Source organism: Bubalus kerabau, chromosome 23 (genome assembly GCF_029407905.1).
Source record: "Bubalus kerabau isolate K-KA32 ecotype Philippines breed swamp buffalo chromosome 23, PCC_UOA_SB_1v2, whole genome shotgun sequence".
Taxonomy (NCBI): Eukaryota; Metazoa; Chordata; class Mammalia; order Artiodactyla; family Bovidae; genus Bubalus; species Bubalus kerabau.
In genome coordinates this window covers 2,932,832-2,945,517 of record NC_073646.1, presented here as the reverse complement: position 1 = coordinate 2,945,517, position 12,686 = coordinate 2,932,832, and the positions used below count along the sequence as shown (strand labels likewise).

At 66.9% G+C, this 12,686-nt stretch overlaps 2 protein-coding genes across 3 annotated transcripts; both read right to left on the bottom strand.

Annotated features, from left to right (window-relative positions):
- Window positions 1-740: 740 nt before the first annotated feature.
- NTN3 (netrin 3) lies at window positions 741-3,809 on the bottom strand. Its single transcript, XM_055561588.1, has 6 exons — window positions 2,492-3,809; window positions 2,232-2,420; window positions 1,992-2,141; window positions 1,775-1,825; window positions 1,565-1,639; window positions 741-1,224 (listed from the first exon to the last, which is right to left on the bottom strand). The coding sequence occupies exons 1-6, from the start codon at window positions 3,417-3,419 to the stop codon at window positions 875-877; spliced, it is 1,743 nt and encodes a 580-aa protein (XP_055417563.1). The 5' UTR covers window positions 3,420-3,809; the 3' UTR covers window positions 741-874.
- A 4,460-nt stretch (window positions 3,810-8,269) lies between these two features.
- TEDC2 (tubulin epsilon and delta complex 2) lies at window positions 8,270-12,661 on the bottom strand. Of its 2 annotated transcripts, XM_055561340.1 has the most exons (10): window positions 12,547-12,661; window positions 12,359-12,457; window positions 12,063-12,133; window positions 11,563-11,965; window positions 11,030-11,083; window positions 10,369-10,465; window positions 10,106-10,205; window positions 9,903-10,013; window positions 9,062-9,249; window positions 8,270-8,826 (listed from the first exon to the last, which is right to left on the bottom strand). In XM_055561340.1, exons 1-10 carry the CDS (start codon window positions 12,570-12,572, stop codon window positions 8,665-8,667), a joined length of 1,311 nt encoding a protein of 436 aa, XP_055417315.1. In that variant the 5' UTR covers window positions 12,573-12,661; the 3' UTR covers window positions 8,270-8,664. The 2 variants fall into 2 exon arrangements, with proteins under 2 accessions (XP_055417315.1, XP_055417316.1); XM_055561341.1 differs by lacking the exon at window positions 9,903-10,013.
- Between the last annotated feature and the right edge of the window lie 25 nt (window positions 12,662-12,686).

Genomic DNA, 12,686 nt, shown 5'->3' with positions numbered 1-12,686 from the left:
TTGTGGGCACGACGTCCGGGCTGCCGGGGGGAGCCTCCGTGCGAGCCCTGAGGGGAGGAGCCCGGAGACCCGGGTCGAGAGAGACAGCCGGACGGAGACAAGAGACACGGACACAACGGGCCAGAAAAGAGGCCGAACACAGTCACCGCGGACAGGGACGCGGACGCCCCGCCGGCAGGCGTGACGGGAGCCCGAGGCCGCCGCCGCCGCCGCCGCCGCCGCCGCCGGGGGAGGAGTCATGGCGCCCCCCTCCGGTCCTGACGAGGACGGGCAGCCCGCCTCGCCCAGCGCGTCTCTGGCGGCCGCACCGCCTCTCGGGGTGTCGGGGCGCTCTCCCGGAAATCAGAGTCCGAGGAGGTGGCGTCTCGGCGGTCCTTGGGGTGCTCTCAGAGCTCTATGGGTCCTGGCATCAGAAGGGGGTTCATAACTTTGGGGGGCGGTGTCAGTACCTCAGGAACACAGGAACGCTGAGGGACCACGACACTTGGGGCTGGGGGTGTGTGGTGTCACCGAGGCCCCTGAGGTGTTTGCAGGGTGTTCACAGCCCTCTGGGGGCATCGTGGTGCCCCCTTGGAGGAGGTAGATAGCCCGAAGGTGGGGGGGGCATGGGGTCCTTTGGATGACAACTGCCCAAAGGGGGCTTGAAACCGCTCTTTGGGGCTACCACATCCCTCCGTGTTGGGGCGGGGGTGTCGCTGCGTCGCTCACCCTTCCTGGGCAGGCGCTCGGGGCACCGGGGGAGGCGCGGGGCGGGGGTCCAGAGGGGCGGCGCGCGCGACGCGATCAAAGACTTCTCGTCAGGCAGATGCACTAGACGAAGGTGAGCCTTGATGAGTGGGGAGCGCCCCGCCCGGCCCCCGCCCGGCCCGCAGGCTCAGGCAGCCCCACAGCGCCCCCGCCGCTCGCGCCGCTGCAGCCTCCGAAGGCGTCTCGTCCACGCATCCCGCCAGGGCAACACGAGGCTCCCGCGGGCGGCGCTGAGCCCCGGCCCCCGGCCCCCGGGACCCCCGACCGCGGCCCCCGGCCCGCTCCCCAGCAGCAGGTAGCGGCGGCCCGGCAGTAGGCGGGGGCACCCGCAGGCGGCGTCCCGCGCTGGCACCCACAGCGCGCTGCTCCCGCGCCGGGCGCGCTCCTCGCCGCTCCGGAACACGGCAAGCACGGCCACCGGGAAGCGCGTCCAGGAGCCACGCGCCTCGCCGCGCGCGCCCACCGCCACCTGCACCGCTGCGGGGGAGGTGAGAGGGGCGGGGTCAGGCGGGGCGGGGCCCGGAGGGGGCAGGAGCCGAGGCGCACAGAGCGCCCTCCAGGGTGCGGGTGCGGGTGCGCGTGCGGGTGGGGGCCGCGGAGGAGGAACACAAAAAGGACACGCCGCAGCGGGAGCATCGAGAGGCCTCTGGGGCTGGCAGGGCGGGGCCGGCGAGCGCGGAGGAGCTGAGGGACCGGGGGAATGGCCTGAGGGTCCAGCGAGGGTCAGGACCTCCAGAGGGAGAATAGGGAGGGCAAAGTGAGAAGGGGCGGGGGTCGGGCAGGAAGCCTGAGGGTGGGAGGCCAGAGCGCGGCCTACCGTAGTCCTTCCTGCAGAACTTCTTCAGGCTGATGCGGTAGCTGCCACGAGCGGGTTTGCAGTGCAAGTCGCAGTCTGGGAGGAGGGAGCAAGAGGAGGTTGGCACAGATCCCCATCTCCTTCCCCCCTCCTCCCACCCTCTCCTCCGGCCCTCTGGGAAACCACCGCCCCCTCCCCCCAAGGACATGCCCCTCTGGGACCTCTGCTCACCCTGGGGCTCCACAGGACTGCTCTCCTCAGTGGGTCCAGGGACAGGGGTCTCTGTGGGGAGGATAGGATGATGGGCTGCATTTGAAGGGGGTCGGGGGATCTGCAGGGCTCAGGAGACAATTGAGGGGAGCCGGGGATCTGTGGGGCCCAGGTAGGCAGCAGCTCGGAGCTGGGGTGACCTCTGCAAAGGTGGTCCAAGCAGGGCACCGTCACTCACTAACACAAGGTGCCACCGGAGAGCGGCTCTGCTGGAAGCCAGGAGCACAGCGGTTGCAGGTGAGGCCGGTGACGCCATCCTTGCAGGGACACTGGCCGGTGGTCTGGTTGCAGGTTTTGCCAGCAGCACCAACAGGGTGACAGTCACAGGCTGAGGACAGAAGTGGGACAGTCAGAAGCCCATCTGGGGTTGAGGAAACCAGGGAGGGTGAGGCGTGCAGATGGCTGGCTGAAGGCTCACCCCTGCAGGCGCGGCGGTCACTCAGGGCACGGCCGGGGTCTCGGTAGAAGCCCTCCCGGCAGTAGTGGCAATGCCGGCCAGCGGTATTGTGCCGGCAGTTGAGGCAGACACCGCCGCTGCGGCGGCCAGACAGTCGGTATAGCTCCATGTTGAAGCGGCAGCGGCGGGCATGGCCATTGCAGGAGCAAGCTGCGAGGAAGGGTGGGTCAGGGACAGGCCGGCCCGGTCTCAGATCCCCAGGCCACCCTCCAAGGCCTCACCAAGGCAGGCGTGGGCTTCCCGGGCGGTGGCCCGCTGCCACGGCCTGTCGCAGTAGAAGGGCTTGCATCGGCTGCAGTCCGGACCCTCGGTGCCGTGCTGGCAGTCGCAGGTCAGGTGGCCCTGGGGGTCCAGCAGGCACCTGGACGCGTGCCCATTGCACTTGCAGCGCCCGCCCACCTGGAGCTCAGTGGCTGAGTAACAGTAAGGGGCCGTGGCCGTGGCGCCCCTGGTGTCTCCCAGCACGGCAGGCCTTGTGAGCACTACTTGAATGTCCGTGGCGGTCACCCAGTCTTGGAGCACCGGGCTGCTGTCCAGATCCAGGCCTGGCGGGCTGCCGTCCTGCACGCTGAAGGCCAGCAGGCCACCACCGTCAGGCTGGGCCTGGGGCGCGGGGAAGCATAGGGCTTCGGGCCCCGGGCCAGCTGGGCCATCGGCAGGCGCAGGCAGGCGGCCGTAGTCCAGGCCACAGTAGGAGGAGAAGAAGCCGAGTGGGGTCCAGCTGCGGCCGTGGTCCTGCGACTTGAGCAGGGCCAGGGAGGTGGGGGGCGCCGAGCAGAAGCGCAGGCTCACGAACACCAGCTCAAAAGCTTTGCCCAGGGGCACTGTGAGGGTCACGTTGTGGGGCACCTGCGTGAGCGAGTCCGAGCGCCAGCACACCGGGCTGGCGGTGCCGCCTGCGGAGGTCAGGAGGGCGGCGGGGTGTGCCCGCCGCGGGTCCGAAGCGTCGCAGGCCCGCGTGGCCGGCCGCCCGCACGTGCTGGAGGCCAGCACCTCGCGGCCCAAGGCTGCGTTCACCAGGCCCGGCACGCAGCCGCGGGGCGCGCCCCCTTCGTCATGGCAGGGGTCGGCGGGGGCCGGCGGCCCCGGGCTCAGCGCGGCCGAGAGCGTGCCCGCGGTCAGCAGCAGCCCCCAGGGCCAGCCGGGCATGGCCGGAGCCGCCGGGGGTCAGCCGGCCGGCCGGGGCCCCACGCCGCTGCCCTCGGGAGAAAGAGAGCCCGGTCCGAGGCTCTGCCCGCTGGCCCGGGGTGCCGGGCCACCAGAGCCCCCGGGCGGCCCCAACCGGGGCCCAGAGGTTGGCGCCGCCGCGGGCACGCTCCGGGCAGAGCGGAGCAGCGGGGACGCCCGGGCGTCCTCCCGCGGGGCCTGGAGCGTTGACAGGCGTCGCCCCCGCCCTCGGCGCCTCCGCCCGCAGAGGCCCCACCCGCCGCCCGCCGCTCGCACTCACCCACCGAGGGCCGGGTCGAGCAGGTCTCCCGGCCTCCCGGGACGGGCCGAGGGCGGGCGGGGCCTGGGGCGCCCCGGCCGCCGCCTCCTCCCGGCTTCAGCGAGGGCGGGCGAGCTGTGCCAGGAGGGGGTGGGGGGCGCAGCGGGCTCCAGCCTGGGCCCAGCCGGGGGCGGGGCTGCTCGGCCGGGAAGGAGGGAGGGGAGAGGAGGGGGCCGCGTCGGCAGAGCCGGAATCAGAAGCAGATTCAGACGCCGGCCGGGCCAGCGGGGGAGGGGGCTGGGAGGCCCTGGAGCCGGGGGAGGGGCCGCGGAGCCAGGAATGTGCTGGCGGGAGGGGGCTGGAGCGGGTGGCCCCGCCACGCAGCCCGTGGGGGACCACCCAGCCGGCCCCCGGCCCACAGCCAGGCTCTGACTGCTCCTGGGGTTGTGCCACGTGCTGGGCGGGGGTCTGGCCGCCTCCTCCCTCAGGCCCCTGAGGCAGCCGGGCACTGGAGCTGAAGACCGGGTCCCGGATGCTCTCCTGGGTCCCTACAGGGCACACTCGGTGCAAAGGGAGCCAGGCTGGGCTGGCGGTTGTGGGGGTGTCCCTGAGGCAGCAGTCTGCTCCAGCAGAAAGAATTCAGGATTGGGGCCAGGTCTGATTTCGAATCCACGCTGCTCTAGTTTCTAGTTGTGTGGTTTTGAGTCCTCAACCTGCCCAAGCCTCAATTTCCTCATCAGCCAGATGCCTATTATTCCCCCTTTGCTGTTGGGATTTCCTGAGCCGCGTAGGAGCTCAACAGACCTGAGTCGGGGCAAAGCATCCCAGGAGGGGGCAGCCCCATGCAGACCGGGCAGGAACACCAGAATACATCCACCGGGGAGCATCTCTGAGGCCTGAAGTTCCACATGGGAGGCTGACCCCAGGCCAGGCCAGCTGTCAGTGGAGACACCACCAGGGTGTGTCTTTGAGGCGGGGCTGCCACCCTCAGCTGGGCCAGAGACACTGCAAGGACAGAAGAGGATGGAGAGAAGCAGAATCTGCGTACAGAGGCGGATACTGAAGGATACCATGGAGAAGGAGCAGCAGGAAGACAGGGGGCTGGGCCACCTGCAGTGACTGACACTCTCTGGTGGGGCCCTTTACCAGGCCTGAGCAGCTCAAATGCAGGGGTGGGGAGCGATGGGACGGGCACTGGGGGCTGTCCCTCAACTTCCCAATAAAGAGAACATGCCCCTTACAAGAAAGAGCCAGGCACAAATGAGAGAGCTGGCAGGGCGCACGGTTCTGCTCTGGGATGGGTCAGGTGCAGAAGGAGTGCCTTCCCAACCATTCTCTTCAAGGTTCTTTGATCATCACCCCAAACCCATCTGGGATGGGGGGGCCCTGGTGGGAGTTGGGGTTGGAGATAGATCCTACTGGGACTGTTACAAGCACAGAGCTGGCCATGGTGGGGAGAAAGGCCTAGGCCCAGGACAGTGGTTCCCGGGGGCTTGAGACAAACCTCCAGGGAAAGCCTGGCTGTCTGAACTTCAGGACTCCTGCCTGGAAGGAGGAAAGTGGGGAGCAGCTCCCCTCACCCAGCCCTGCAGGCTTTGTGTGCTGCACAGCCTCCTGGTGAGGTGGGGGAGGGTGGGCATAACAGCTGGTGGCCTCTGGTGTGGCTGGAGGTCCCCAGGGCTCAACCTGAAGAGTGTTTACGGGATCAGCAGGAAGGGCCTCCACCCAGAGGGCCACTGCACATTAGCCCCCCAGGGAGGAGGCTGCGGGCAGCCCAGGCTCTTCCCAGGAGGTATTCATTCTCTTCTGGCCCTGGGGCGGCCCTGGCAGATGGTGTGAGGAGAGCTAGGGAGGGCCTTCCCGACAGTCCCCCAGCCAGCATCAGTGCTCCTTGTGGACTCAGCCATCTGTCCCAGCCCCAGACTGGGGCCTCTCACGCTGTGCACCTCTCTGCTGGCCCTGACCCCACCTGCAGCCCCAAAGCCTGCTGCAGCCCTCCCACCCCTGCCCTCACCCAGAGGGACAGCCGCTAGCTGTGGGCTTTGGGTACCCATCTGGGGTCCCAGCAGGCCTCAGGGGGCTGGGGTTTTCCCTTAAAAGGCCAACTGATCAAATATTCCCGGCTTAGCTCACTACCTACTCTCCTGCCAGACGCTTGCAAGCCACCACTTGTTTATTTATAGCGCAAACATTTATTGAGCGCCTATTTTGCCCCGAGGGGCTTCCACACCAGCGGGGAAGAAAGACAGCCAGGGGAGGGGGACACAGCACACTCTGCCTCGCCCGGAGGTGGGTAGCCACGCCGAGTCCCCGGCCTGCCGCCGCCTTGCGCCTCGCGGGCCGCGCCGACCGCGGCCCCGCGCTCAGCCAGGCCCGCTCTGCGCGCCAAGCGAGACGCTGAAAAGCACCGCTGGGCAGGGGCGGGTGCAAGAGGGGCTGAGCCGAGTCGGGGGAGGGGAGGGAAGTGGCTCGAAGCCCCCAGAGTTCGAGCGGTCAGAACGGAACGCTTTGGGGAGGCGTCTGGCGAGAAGGCTTCCGCGACGCGCGCGGCACTGCGGCAGCCGGGCCCAGGCGAGGTCGGCAGGGAGGAGGCGCCGGCTGGCCGTGACCTCGCAGGGGAGGGGGCTTGGCGCGCGGGCTCAGGGCGCCCCCGGCTCCCGCCGCCCCCCGCGCCCGGCCCTCTGCCGCCGCCGCCGCGCGCGCCAGCACAGGAAGGCTGCGGCCAGGAGCCCGAGGCCCGCGCCGAGCGCCGCCAGCGCCGAACCTTGGGCCAGGTCCAGGCGAGGTCCGCGCAGCGAGAAGGTGATGGCCGTGGCGGCGGCGCCGGCTAGCAGAGCCACGGCGCCGAACGGCAGGACGCAGCGCGGCCAGGAGCCCCCTGCGCCGCCGGTGGCCAAAAGCAGCGCGCGGAGAGCCCGGGGGGGCTCGAGGGCCTCGGCCGCGGGCGGGGGCTCGGTCGCGCTCATGCCTGAGACCCGGGGGCTGCGCTCCGGGTGGGTGTGGGCACTCCCTGCAGCCCCACTCGCCCCGCCACCTCGGAGCGGATTGGCCGGCGAGGCGGTGACGCCAGCAGGGCCGCCAGGGCCAGGAGGTCTTCGCTGCCGCCTCCAGGCGGGGTTGTGGAATGGGGTGGGCGGGCGCTCACCCGGAGCGGGTCTGCCTTTCCGGCTCTGGGGGGCCTTGTGTTGGGACCCACCCAGACCGCTCCTCCTGTTATCTGCTGGAACCGCCGTCCCCGTGACGGGTCAGGTGCCCACAGCGGCCCGCAGGGCTGGCCCTAGAGAGGTGGGTCACTGAGTCAATAACCATCTGGGCTCCGCTACAGACGGAGGGGTAGCGCCTTCCTGCCAATAGGTAAGGTGCACAGTAAACAAGTGAAGCAGTGGATGAACTAACTGCGGTGCAGACCAGCTGCTATGGAAACGATTCTAGAGCAGCCCGGAACCGGGTGGTGGTAGAGCTCGCCCTGGAGACAGGATTCCTCCAGATCCCAGCACCTGGGAGTAAGCTCTGGGGGCCGGTGTGCCCCAGGCCGCTCTCGCTCTTGCTCCCTCTCCTCAAGCTTCACTCCCCGGAGGTCCCTCAATGCAGTGAGGGCCTCCGAGTTTTCCCTTCCTACTTTGGTCTGTCACCTGATCCCCAGCAGCTCCAAAGGCCTGGGACTCCATGTCCAAGGTTTCTGGCCTGTTGAACAGTGGGGCCCTTTACAAATAGTTTCCTGCAGGGTGGGGCCACCCGGAGGCTGCTTCAGCATCACCCAGTTCACGCCCCACACCTGCAGTACTTCAGCAGGCTCGCAGGAGACCTGGCCTTCTCCAGGAGTTGCCGGCCTCCTGAGGCAGAGGCGGTGTTACTATTCTCGCCCATCGCTGTCCACACAGAGGGCCACTGCCCAGCCCTGAGGCTTGTGCTTGGTTCACACAGGTGCTCACTAAAGGCTCACGACAGGGACACCACCGCCTGGCAGCCCTCCTCAGGGCCCAGGGCTGTGAAGCCTGTAACACCATCCTACTCATCTTCACCCCAGAGGTGATAACCACTGCCCAGAAAGGCGCTGGGGACGACAGAGTCTTCAAGGATCATGCTGGAAGGCCCACAGCAGCAAACAAGTCCCGACGGAAACCCAGAGGCGGTGACCTGGACCTCTACACTTTCCTGCCTTCCAGCAAAGTGGAAGGTGGAAAGTGGAAGTGGAAGGAATGGTGGTTCCTTCAGCAGGGGAGGGTGACGGGCCTGTTCCCTGAAGGGGACTCAGTCTGGGGCACCCACAGCAGCCAGAGCGACAGCAGAGGGGGTGGAGGTGGACATGGGTGCCAGGAGAGATGGCTGTGGGCAGACAGTGGCCGCCCGCGCGGACACTGACTCTCTGCTCTTTGGGTGAGCCCAGGACGCATCCAGGCACTTGTGGGGAGAGGTTTCAGGTGTGCAAGGGCTAGAGCAAGCAGTGAGGCCCCGGGGCAGCCCACCTCAAGGGGCGCGGCCCCCTCCCTTCAGTACAAAATGGGTATGCCCATTCTTGGTAAATATACTTGATATGTGCTTGGTAAGTAAAAAACACAAAGTCCCACCTTGGTATGATTTAAAAATACATACTTTCTAAAGCAGTTTTAATGTCACCCAAGTGGCTTATAAGTATACAGCAAGAGGAAACAGAGGTAGCTAAGCAAAGTCCCCACAGCCTCTGTTCTCCCAAGCCTATGGAAGGCCAAGTAAAGCCAAACCCTGACCAGCAAATGTGAGGAAGGCCCTAAGTTCCCCAGGAAGAGCCGGGGGCAGTCCCCGCCAGGTGGAAACCTGGCTTCCCAAGGGGGCACAGGCCCCTCTGGGCCCCCCACTCACTGCACCAGTGAAAATGCCCTTGATGCCAATTCGTTTAATTACTGGGTGGGGGTGTCTTGCCAACAGTCGGGCTGGGGGCAGAGCCAGCCTGCCTTGTTGCGGGGCTCGGGGGCTGGGGTGGGCTGGGCCTCAGGGAAGGCTCAGTCGGTCAGCAGGCTCATCTTGCAGGACGGTGAGGAAGCGCTGGCCCCCCTCGCAGAGCAGGCAATGCGCAGCCCGGCATAGCGCCAGCCAGGGGCGCCCCAGGGGCTCCTGCTCGCTCAGCAGGGGAAGCAGCTCAGCCATTAGGACCTGGGGTTGGTGAGGGCCAAGGGCTCAGGGGGGCCTGGCACATTTGGGGGGACCCAATCTAGGGCAGGAGTCGAGGCACCACACTCGTCCCCACTCCGCCTCCCAAGGTTCCAGCATGCTCACACGTGCCCTCCCCACCTCCTTCCCTGGTGGATCTTGGGAGCTGAACCAAGTCCTCCCCATGGCCCAGGGCTCCTGAACATGCAGTGACCCATGCCCCGGAGTCTGGAAGTACCTTTTCCAGATGGACCTGCTGGTCCAGCATGGCCACCCGCAGCCTGAGGGCTGCCAGGGTCTGCAGCTCCTGGGTGCTGGAGTAGAGAAGCAGCTGGGGGCTCCACACTGGGTCTGCGCCTCCTCCACAGGGCGAGGCGGCCCTGGGGGGCCCCTCAGGCCATGGCCCCTGTGGCTGTTCCACCACCGCTGCAAGAACAGGGGACACCACCCCATGGGCAGCAGCCATGGCTTTTTTCCAGGCTCCCACTAGGGGTGCAAAGTCCCCCCTTGCCTCCTGGGTAAAGCCCTGTTGTCCACGAACAACTCTCTTGCAACACCAAGCGTGTGCCAGGATCTCTGATTCTCACAAGAAACTTTCCCACTAAGTGGATAAATGCGCAAGCTACTTAGACTGGTGGGGTCTGTGTGTGGGCAGGGGGGCTGGAGCAGGGGTGCTGCACCGGCAGCTCCACAGCATAACTACTGGGCGCTCAGGATCCCGAAGAGGACATGGGAAGGGCCTGCCTGCCTGCCTCCACTCCCCTGGGGGTGCTGTTCAAGTCCCCACACCGCCCTGTTGCTAGAGGACTTTGACACTGACCAGGTTTTCCCGGTGGTTCAGAGGTAAAGAACTCTCCTGCAATGCAGGAGACACCGGAGGCTTCATTAAGATCCCTGGGTTGGGAAAACCCCTGGAGAAGGAAATGCCACCCCACTCCAGTATTCCTGCCTGGAGAATCCCATGGACAGAGGAGCCTGGCAGGCTACAGTCAGTCCATAAGGTCCCAACTTAGCAGGCACACACGCACACAGTTCTGCTCGGGTTGGGAGGGGGGGGGGGGGCTGCGGGCGGGCCTCACCAGAGCGCAGCTCCTGCAGCTCTTGTAGCCTGTGCAGACACTGCCCTGCTAGGGCCTGCAGCCCCTCCAGGGTGAGCAGGCTGCGGTACTCCTGCGTCCAGTCCTTGGGGTCTACACGAGAGCCGGAGGTGGTCACAGGCCAGGTCCATGAGGGTCCTGAAGCCCTCCCTGTCCTGCGGGAGACCCGACTCGGGACCACTAACCTGCCGTGAGCTCCTCTCTCATTCGAAGCCTCAGCATGGAGCAGGCCTTCTGTAGGCGCCTCACCTCTGCTGCGCTGAGCATGGAGCTGGGCAGGCCTGCCTGCAAGTGGGTCAGGGAAACTCCCCCATGGCCGGGCCCCTCCGCTCTCCCCCAGGGCTGGGTCCCAGTGTGGCTCTGGCTCTTCCTGGAGTGGCTCCTCCTCACACTCTAAACCAGGTTCAGAGCCAGAACCTCTGCGAGGATCCCACCCCCGCAAGGATACGGCTGTCTGCATTTTCTGGAGGAACTGGGTTTTGGCAGTGGCGGCAGCAGCATCCACAGAATCCCCGGTCTGCATCGAGCTGAGCTGGGCCCACAGGCTGGACGCACACACGGGCAGCCCGCAAACCAGAGAGCAACGTGTGATGATGCCAGCCAGTAGGCTGGGGCCCTGGGAAGTAGGCGAAGCCAAGGGGAGGGGCCCAGGGAACCGAGGGGACACTGCTCATGGAAAGGGGACAGAGCTGACCCACTCGGGGAAACACCAGGAGAGAATTCCAAGGAAAAGGGGAGAGAAGCCAGCACTGACTGGGACCCAGAGCTCTGGGCGCTGGTTCTGTACCCAGCACAGCGGGTACACCTGAAAGCACCACCTGGCACCACCTGGCTTAACCCCCATGGCACTTCCACAGCCTGGGGCCTGGGGGCACCTGGCGCCCTGCTCAAGGTCTCACAGTGGAGAGGCTGAGCTGGGTCCCTGACAGCAGTCCTAGGGCAGCGGACTCTCTGGATGTGAGAGTGTCACCGCCCAGGAAAGGAAGCAGAGGGGCCCGCGGGCCAAGCCTCCGCCTCCCTGCTCTCCCACCCCGCACCCCCACGCCCCCCACCGCCACTCCCCTGGCTCCCCCTCCCCTCCCGGGGTCCCGCACCCCCACCAGCCTCACCTAGCATTCCGGGAAGCCGCCTTCCTGAAGGCCTCTGGCAGCCGCAGTAAGGCCCTGTTGGGAAGCTGGCGCTCAGGGCAGCTCTGTCCCACTCCGGAGGCTGCAGGCCCCGCTCCCCACTCAGAGCCCAATGAGGGGTGAGGCTCTCCCAGCCCTCAGACAGGGCTTCCAGAGTGACCACGGGAGCCAGCCCAGCTGGGGTCCGCCTGGCAGAGAGGAGGGCAGAGCCCAGGCCATCTCCAGCGCATCTGGAGCCCCCGGGGCTGGGTAGATAAGTGCACAGGGCACAGGAACAGCCAGGGAGGAGAGAGGGACAGGCCCCAGCACATCAAACATGGCACCGTCACCGCCAACAGTTCCACCTACCAACTTCCGGGCTGGGGATTCATGGGGTGACATCCTGTGGCTCCCCAGGCCCACACCCACTCAGTGCTGGGCCCTCCCTGTCATCCCAAATCTAGCCTTCTACAGCTGCCCAGGATCTGATCAGGCAGACAGTAGCTCCTCTAGGGAATGTCTGCTGGGGAACTCACCCCTTATCCTTGAGCGTAAAAGCTTCTGGAACCTGAGAAGCAGCCTGGGGGACAATCTGCTGGTCCCTGAGGTCTGCTTCAGGCTTGTTGGCTCCGGCCCCCTGCCCCATATGGACGCCATCTCCCACCAACAGAAGCCTGCGCCCAGGGAGGTCCTTTGCGGGCACCCAGGGGTGGTGGACACCCCTGGGGGGTTTTATCTCAGGTGTACGGCTGCCAGTGCAGCGTGAGGTGCTGGGTGGGGCAGAGGCTTTGGTGGCAGTGGAAGCAGACCCAGACTTCAGGCTGCGGGCCTTGACTCCTTCTCCAGCCTTAGAGAGGCCTTTTCGCACTCGTACTGCCTTCTCCAGTGCCTGGGTCAGAAGCTCCAGCTCCTTGAGGTCCTGGGGGCTGGGTGGGCATGCTGTGAAAGCCGAGAGTCAGGTAGAGGCCCCTGATCACTGCCAGCCAGAAGACAGGCAGGGGACAGCACCTGCAGAAGGTGGGGGGCTGAGGTTTACCTGAAGATGGGGCCTCTTCATTAATTTCTGGCCCTGGGGTTGGCTCCGGAGCTGGGGTCTCGGCTGGTTCCCTGCAAGGACACAGGGCAGCCGTGGCAAGGCCAGAGCCCAATAGATCCCCATAATCGCCTGGCCTAGGAGCAGGCGCCCCGTTCTCAGGCCCTCAGGAAAAGCGAGGGGTACTGGCAGCCCGCAACTCGGAAGTGAGCGCTGAGCCCAGCCTCCCGGCCCGGGGCTCCAAGCAGGGTTCCGACGGCCCGAGGGCTGCCTAGACGGGTGGTCCCGGGGTCGCGTACCAGACCCGCAGCAGCCGCCGGGAGACTCGCAGGCTCTGCTCCAGCTGCCGTTGTCGCTCGGCGCAGGAGTCCAGGGCGTCCCGCAGCTCGGCCACCAGCCTGGGAAGGAAGCACCGGAGATTCAGCGCCCGGCCGGCCTCGGGCCGCGGCGGCCCCCGCTCCCGCGACTCCAGCGGCGCAGGACCCACCGGCGCGAGCACTCCGCAGGCAGCATACAAACGGTCTAAGTCTTCGCGATCTGCCGCCGCCGGGAGACCCCGCCCCTTCCGGGCTAGAAGACCGCCCCTTCCGGCCGAGCTGCCCAATCCCGGGCCCAGCGTCAGGGGCC

Coding starts and splice junctions, on each gene's coding strand:
- NTN3 (XM_055561588.1), bottom strand. CDS start 3,419: ATGCCCGGCTGGCCCTGGGGGCTGCTGCTGACCGCGGGCACGCTCTCG. Junction 2,421..2,491: donor GGAAGCCCACGCCTGCCTTG/GTGAGGCCTTGG, acceptor CCTTCCTCGCAG/CTTGCTCCTGCAATGGCCAT. Junction 1,225..1,564: donor GTTCTGCAGGAAGGACTACG/GTAGGCCGCGCT, acceptor CCTCCCCCGCAG/CGGTGCAGGTGGCGGTGGGC.
- TEDC2 (XM_055561340.1), bottom strand. CDS start 12,572: ATGCTGCCTGCGGAGTGCTCGCGCCG. Junction 10,466..11,029: donor GCGGCTTCCCGGAATGCTAG/GTGAGGCTGGTG, acceptor GTGTGCGTCCAG/CCTGTGGGCCCAGCTCAGCT. Junction 8,827..9,061: donor AGCAGGTCCATCTGGAAAAG/GTACTTCCAGAC, acceptor CACCAACCCCAG/GTCCTAATGGCTGAGCTGCT.